General features: G+C 35.6%; 1 protein-coding gene across 2 annotated transcripts in view; it reads left to right on the top strand.

Moving 5' to 3' along the window:
* Positions 1-8,235, top strand: part of CTNNA3 (catenin (cadherin-associated protein), alpha 3) — a 1,923,005-nt gene that overhangs the window by 500,003 nt on the left and 1,414,767 nt on the right. The window contains exon 7 of one of the 2 annotated variants that reach the window (XM_010852148.1): positions 1,775-1,978. In XM_010852148.1, the coding sequence (XP_010850450.1) occupies positions 1,775-1,978 (204 nt within the window). Of the gene's footprint in view, positions 1-1,774; positions 3,044-8,235 lie in introns of those variants that run through there. The other variant, XM_010852149.1, reaches the window with a different exon arrangement.

The following is an 8,235-nucleotide window of genomic DNA, read 5'->3' as shown; positions in this document are numbered from 1 at the left end:
GACTGAGTGACTTCCCTTTCACTTTTCACTTTCATGCATTGGAGAAGGAAATGGCAACCCACTCCAGTGTTCTTGCCTGGAGAATCCCAGGGACGGGGGAGCCTGGTGGGCTGCCGTCTATGGGATCACACAGAGTCGGACGCGACTGAAGTGACTTAGCAGCAGCAGTAGCAGTGGAAGAAAGAGAGAGGGACAGAGAGAGGGAGAAGTAGAAATTTTCGTTGAAGACAGGATATAAATATAAGATATTTAACCAATTTTCTATAAGATTTTTTTCTAGTTTATATTTTAAATTATATCATATATGAACATTACACAGCACTATTTTCTCTTTTTGTGTAATTGTTTCAAAATTATATTTTCTCTTCATAATGATTTTATCCTCCTATCTTGGTCTGGAGCTGTAGCTTTTAAAGCTACACTCTGAAGATCAGTGATTTTTAGTGTGTTTTTGACTGTAAAGACTCACACATACACACATATTTTGAAGATCACTATATGATTTCCTTTTATGTTAAAGCATCTACAGAGAGCTTTTATTTGATATTCTTTCTCTAATTATCACATTATGCCCAAACCTTGAAAAGTTTCCTTTCTTGATGTATCTTAATAAAGGACCTGTAGAGCCTCATATTTTCTACCCTTTCTTCAAAGTCTGTAGATTATCTTGTCTTCTATTTCCTGAAGACACATCTAATGGAAACCTTAAAAATACCATGTGAGCTTCCAGTGTTGGGAAGTGGCTGGAAGTTGTAATCAACAGGAAGATGAAATTTTACTTTCAAAATGAATAATTAAAATTCAGAATTCTCTTTGATATGTTTGTGTTAAGGTTAATTAGAGTGTTGATTTGCAGTGAGGCATAATGAAAACACTATTGAATTAGGTATTATAAGACCTGAATACTTGCTTGAACTTCACCTATTAGCTTAATGACCTTGGGTAAGACAGTCTCGGAGAAGGCAGTGGCACCCCACTCCAGTACTCTTTCCTGGAAAATCCCATGGATGGAGGAGCCTGGAGGGCTGCAGTCCATGGGGTCGCTAAGAGTCAGACACGACTGAATGACTTCACTTTCACTTTCCACTTTCATGCATTGGAGAAAGAAATGGCAACCCACTCCAGTGTTCTTGCCTGGAGAATCCCAGGGACGGAGAAGCCTGGTAGGCTGCAGTCCATGGGGTCACACAGAGTCGGACACGACTAAAGCTACTTAGCAGCAGCAGCAGCAGCAAGACAGTCTCAGCCTCTTTCACCATTGATTGAAATGTGTGGTTAACAATATCTTTGCTGCCTACCTCTTTATAGTGTTGTCAAGATGAGATAATATAGGTGAAAACATTTTGTAAACAATGAAGTGCTATATGAAGATGACCATTGTAAAGAACAGTTAATATGTGCCAGTCACTATATTAAGCATTCATATCATTCTTACAGAAGTTTTATGAGATAAACAATGTTAGTATTCCAGTTTTACAGATCAGGAAGGTGAGGCTTACAGTACATAGGACACCTGAGTGAACTTGCACCATTGATGAGTGGGAAGGGCAAGATTTGAATACAGATTTGACTGACACTAGAACCAGTGCTCGTAATTTCACGATTTTTGTTACATGAATAATAACTGCTTTATAGAATAATGTGTGAACTGGGTGAGGCAGTAAAAACACAATTCTCTTTCTCATCAGGTATGCATTCTAAATGTGAAAACATAATAATAAAAAAAATTAGAATATCATGGAGTTCTAACCATCGAAATATGTCTTTCCTTTAGAGTTTAATTGTCTTGGATCCACTCACAGTGACTGAGGAGGAAATAAGGCCGTCCCTAGAGAAACGCCTTGAAGCCATTATCAGTGGGGCTGCTCTGTTGGCCGACTCTTCCTGCACAAGAGATTTCCATCGGGAGCGGATTATTGCAGAATGCAATGCCATTCGCCAGGCTCTCCAGGACCTGCTTTCAGAGTACATGAACAACGTAGGTAACCGGTTTTCCCTGACCCCATACATTGGGAATGTGCTGAGGTTCTTTCAGTGTACAAAATGTAATAAATTATGAATGAGTACATGATTTTACATGGATTGAGCTTTTGAGTTGGCTTCTGCATGAACTGCTCCCAGAATACAGCAAGGAGATAGGAGTTTTTAGGGATGGAATTCAACCAGAAGGTTATTTCTATCTGATTGTTTTGCTTGATACAGTATTTAAATTCTAGTTGGAGAAGGGAGTCAGGATTGGGGAAAGGAAACTGGAGTTGCCCATCAATTTAAAGGATAAAAAGAAGACAAAGAAAAGGGCAGGTTGCTCAGGATTACATTGTTGAATAAGAGTTAAAATTTAGATGATGTTGGGTAAAGTCAATGCTATCGGGATCAGGGGACATTAAAAAAAATTTGTTTTTTTATTTTTGGCTGCTCTGGATCTTCCTTGCTGTGCACCTTTTTAAAATATGATATAATGTCATAGATTTCTTGCAGTTTTAGCTCTCTCTCAGGAATATTAGAAATGAAGTCTGAATTTAGACAAATGCAAAAATATTTGTTTCAAGGTTCTTTTGGTATCATTTCAGATATATATTTATTTATGATGTAGTCTTTATATATCTATATCTAATATATATATTTATATACATCCATCTAAGGAGTAACTATGACTACTTAGTTTCATTTTTTAAATAAGAAAGTCTTAAGGTCATCATCAGCTATATATTCAATATCATGGATTTTGACTCCTTAAATAATAGAGGTAAAGAAAAGAAAAAAATGTATAATAGAAATATTTTGTTCATCTGCTTTAAGTGGGATAATTGAAGAGTTATGAAGGTATATTTTGAAAATGATGAGTTACAAAGCATACCATTTTTCACATGTGAGGTTGAAGATTTAGGATTGTTCAGTATAAGTAATTTATGTGAATAATGGAAATGTGCTAAAATTAGTGAGTTTTAAGGATACTTCAACACATTTGATGTATCTCCGTACTCTTAATATTTGATGACTTTGGCTCCTGACCAAAAATCTCTAGCCTGTCAAGAAATCAAAGTTGCAAAGCAGATTTTGTTAATAAGAATATATTAGTAATGTCATGTCCTGTTTCTGAAGCTGGAATATCACTATTTTTATCATATAATATATTTTTAGTGAAAGATTTTTAAAGGGAATTCACCAATTCTAAGAAACTCAGAAGATAATATTGTGTTGAAATTCCTTCTCCCTTGAAGTATAAACTATTAAAATTATTATTTTCATTTTGTAGATAAAATATGGTAAAGTTACATATATATGTTAATTTATAAATTATAAAATTACAGGTAAATTTATTTTATTAAATAAGATAAAGTTAGCATGCACATGCAGATACTCACCTACATACATAGGCAAGGATGGCTACATAATTGTGCAGCCCAGTTCAAAGTGAAAATGTAAGGCCTGTTCATAAGCAGGGGAAAAAATGAAAGCTTTTCCTTTTTTAACAGTCTTGATCGACCCAAGAGAGGTGATTTTTATTTTCTATTTAATGTTTGGTTCTCTGGGGCATAGGGATACTTGCAGGAGCACATAGATTCTCACATACTTTTGTAGCCCCACTCATGCCTCCCACCCAGCCTGCTTTGTACTGAGGCTCCCACCAGGAGTGGAGGGTGGCAGCAATTGCTGGGTTGGGGAACAGTTGGCTGAAGATCTGTTCCTTGAAGTACTGGAAGTCCGGACTGCTTGTGAGTCCAGGATATATGCTTTATTGCCCCATCAGACTTCACTTAAATACACAAATTCAAAGATTATTACGAATTTCGAAACATTAAAATCCAAACATGTGGCTCCGTTCTGAACATGATGCCTTTTGCCCAGGCCACTGAAGCTGTTCCTGTATATAATAAACATATATATCACATACAAATAGTGGTGGTTTTATAGCTTTCTTCAACTTTGGGTTAAAAACTTTTCATGCAGAGAATGAAGTTATGGGAACATTCTGCCTTGGGTGCAATCATTGAGAAGGTGCATCACCTCTAGAAATTTATAAAAATAATAAAGCCAAGTAAAAGTTGTTCTGCACCAGCAATTGTCAAAGTCCGTGATAATGTTTTTCACAAATTCATTTTTTTCTCTAAATCCTAAATAATTACAGTGGTTACTGTTGAGTTTTAATAATATATATGTATGTATAATTCAAATTAGCACATTTTTATGAGTAGCCTTTAATAAACATTATATTCTTTATAGATTTACACAGCAGACTCAGTAGGGACAAGGATGACCCAGTGGTTGTAAAGACAAAGAACTAGAAATAGAATTACTTTAATTCTGTTACTTCATGTGATCACTTGGAATTTATTTTAATTTTAAAATTCTAACAATGAAACAATATAAATTGCAGGAGGTTATAATTTTTTAGATAAGTGAAAATTTCATACATGAAATATTTTATTCAATTTGAATAACAACTTGAAATCTGCTTCTCTTCTGAAATTGTCAACTGCTTTAAAGTTAAGGAGCCAATCAGGAAAATAATGATTATCACTGAAAAGTAATTTGTCATATAGAGTAGGGGGTCATTTAAAAAGTATCTATTCTAGGTATCAAATATGCTAGGTTAGGCACAAAAATATGAAAATTTTTGTTTGTCTTTTGCTTTTTTTTTAATGAGGTTTTATTCTGATGTTCAGTTTCAAGGCCCATTTGTCAAATTTACAAAACTTATTTATGTTACTAATATCTTTCTGTTAGATATTTTGGTTTAAGAAAGGTAAGTTCTCTATTATGAGTGAGGTGGAAAGACTTTTCCATCTATAACGTCCGAATAATTGAGATCGAAGGTAAGTAGCTTTTTTTTAAGCTTGTCCAGATAATTATTTTAATTTTCATTTTTTAAAGGTAGACTTAATTGTAGGAATTCAGATATTTCTCAGTTATTTAATTGATTAGATTGCACTACTCTTCATGATTGATGGATGCCTTCTTCTTCCTCCTCCTCCTCTTTCTCATGTTTCCTTTTCTCTCCTTCGGGTAAATGAGTGCAAACATCCCATTAAATAGCTCTCCTTCATGGCGCTTTCCCCTTTATAGCTCTCATGCTTGTTGGAATTCCTGTGTTTGCCTATTTGTCTTCTCCACTGGTCAGAAGCTTTAGGAGAGCAAGGGCTGTGTCTCTGGCCCCACCACTGTGTGCCTTTCAGGTAGCAGGTGTTCAGTAATTACTATGTGGATACAGGGAAATTGAATTAGTGCTTGCTTCATCTCAGCTTTTACAGTTAAAATGACAATGTGCCCGAAGCATTTCATTTGTATTTATTTATTATATTTACATGATAACTGTGGAGAAAACGTAGGGAGGTTTAATGGTGAGAACAAGAGAACGGGAAAGGAAATACACAGAGGTGAGAAAGCTTGTTCTTTGGGTGATCTAAGAATATTTATATATTCATTTTTCCTAGGGCATAAGGTTAAATATGTGTTGAGGAAGGCACTTTTTTCTCAGGGAATGAAAGACTTAGTGTGTGTATGTGGATACTGTCTGGTAAGCTGCCCTCACATTGGTATAGAGATGAGAGCCGGAGAAGCTACAGTTAAGCAGTGGTGGTCTACAGGGTCAGAAACCTACTCATATGCACGATATCTTAACATTTTATTGATAAGTGTAACCTATTAATAAACAAATTTGCACTTATCACATTATGAAAAAGCATCCCAAATCAGTATAATAGTTCCTTTTTATATACAAGTGCAGAATTTTGGGCCTAATATGAGTATCTGAGCAAGCCAATGAATTTTGGTTTTAAACAGCAGGAACCACTGTGGAGTATATTATCAGAAAAAATTTCCAGGTTTACTTTTACTCTAGGTTTCTATCACAAATAATGCTTCTCTATAACTGTTTCAGTAGCTGGAATGAAAGAGAATGTACTTTCCTGAAACTAGCTGAACTCAAACCTTTCTGAGTTCGGTCAAATATTTCAGGACAACTCGCATACCAAGGTTTTCAACTCACTAGTTTAAGGAGTGTTGTGTTTCATTTGGTGGGTCTGACTTGCTTTTCAGATTAGTTTGGAGCTTTTGTTATTGAACTATCTTAATAGGGTAAATGCTTAATAATAATTCAGATGCAATGAAAATAACCAGGAAAAGTTAAAGCAAGGTTAACTCTCATCATGATCTGTGGATCTTTTATGTGACTGTGACTTCAAGGCTTCAAATTTTGCAAGTTTATTGAGTTCAGAACATATCAATGATGTGAAATAAATATAGTTTGTTTTTCTCAAGCTCAATTCATGGGACCAGTTTGAATCTAAATAACTTTACTTCCTTAAACTGATCAGCAAGTCTCAATCATTTTTGACTGAAGCTGTATGTTCAATAAGTTGGATGGCATCACCAACTCTATGGGCATGAGTTTGAGTAAGCTCTGGGACTTGGTGATGGACAGGGAAGCCTGGTGTACTGCAGTCTGTGGGGTCACAGAGAGTTGGACACGAATGAGTGACTGAACTGAACTGAGTAATAAATTCATAATATGTGAGTCCAGATGGGTCTATAACAAATAAAATAGACTACTTAAACATATGATAATATATGTTTGCTCTAATATTTTCATTTTAAACATACATATATATTCTTTTCTGGAGACTGTCGGGAAAAAACTTATTTCTTTGCCTTTTTTAGCTTCTGGAGATCACCCACATTCCTTGGTTCAATGCCATCTTCCTCTGTCTTCAAAGACAGCAGTGTCACATCTCTCTAACCTTGCTTCTGCCCTCACATCTCTTTCTCTGACTACAGCCAGGAAAGGTTTTCCACTTTTTTAGGACTCATGTGATTAGATTCAGTGCACTGGTATTATTCAAAATAATCATCCCATTTTATGACCCTTGACCTTAATTTCTTTTGCAAAGTTCTTTTTTTTTTTTTTTACTTTTTTAATTATTTTTTTTATTTTTTAACTTTACAATATTGTATTGGTTTTGCCATATATCAACATGAATCTGCCACAGGTATACTTAACAGTCACAGGTTCTAGGAATGTGGACATGGATGTCTTTGGGTGACTCATGGCCATATACCTAGTACTAGTCTTTCCTAGTCTCTTCTGTAGAATCATTATCAATCCTTACGCTTCAAATCCATTGTAGTTTATATCCCATACTCACTTTGCCTGCACTCTTTACAGGCAGATCGCATGTCTGTTTTATTTACTGTTTTATCTGAAGTCCCAGGCACAATGCTTGGCATTTTTATTTTACAAAATACAAAAAAAATATTGTATTTTTGAATGAAAGAATGAATAAAATTATTACATATTATACATGCCATGTTCAGTTCAGTTCAGTCGCTCAGTCGTGTCCGACTCTTTGCGACCCCATGAATCGCAGCACACCAGGCCTCCCTGTCCATCACCAACTCCCGGAGTTCACTCAAACTCACGTTCATTGAGTTGGTGATGCCATCCAGCCATCTCATCCTCTGTCGTCCCCTTTTCCTCCTGCCCCCAATCCCTTCCAGCGTCAGAGTCTTTTCCAATGAGTCAATTCTTCACATGAGTGGCCAAAGTACTGGAGTTTCAGCTTTAGAATCATTCCTTCCAAAGAATACCCAGGGCTAATCTCCTTTAGAATGGACTGGTTGGATCTCCTTGCAGTCCAAGGGACTCTCAAGAGTCTTCTCCAACACCACAGTTCAAAAGCATCAATTCTTTGGCACTCAAATGGAATGACTTTCAAATATCTACTAAATTTATATAGTAGACTTCCTGTGATAAAAGGTCTTATTTTGCAAAGTATAGTTCTCTTCTAAAAATCAATGTGAATATTCAGAAACAAAATTTTCTCATCACAATCTCTACATTTGGATCCACCTCTTGTTATATTTCAAAACAGGATTTTTATTCATTAAAAAATATACTCCAGTGAACATTCAGTATCAGAGAAAGTTTAGCTTTTGTCTTTTAAAACATAGAAGTTTATTTTTCTTAGGTATTTCTGCCAACTTTGTTATGCCTCCAGGATTGGTTAGGTCTAGACCATCTTCTCTGATGTATAATATAATTAAAGAATTCGTCACCTAGACGGGGTGGAACAAGGAGGCTCTCTAAAGAAGGAAGGATTTTAGAAGGAAATCAGTCACTTTTAAATGGTGGTTTCTCTATAGCAGGTGAAAATGGAGATGGGTGGTCATCATGCTTTAGTACTAAGAATTAGCAGACATGACTATTTTTCTGGTGTTGGATTGAAATCCTGTTGA

Source organism: Bison bison, unplaced genomic scaffold, assembly GCF_000754665.1.
Source record: "Bison bison bison isolate TAMUID 2011002044 unplaced genomic scaffold, Bison_UMD1.0 scf7180017864309, whole genome shotgun sequence".
In the NCBI taxonomy this organism is placed as follows: Eukaryota; Metazoa; Chordata; class Mammalia; order Artiodactyla; family Bovidae; genus Bison; species Bison bison.
The sequence above is the reverse complement of the archived record's forward strand: the minus strand, read 5'-3'. Positions and strand labels throughout refer to the sequence as shown.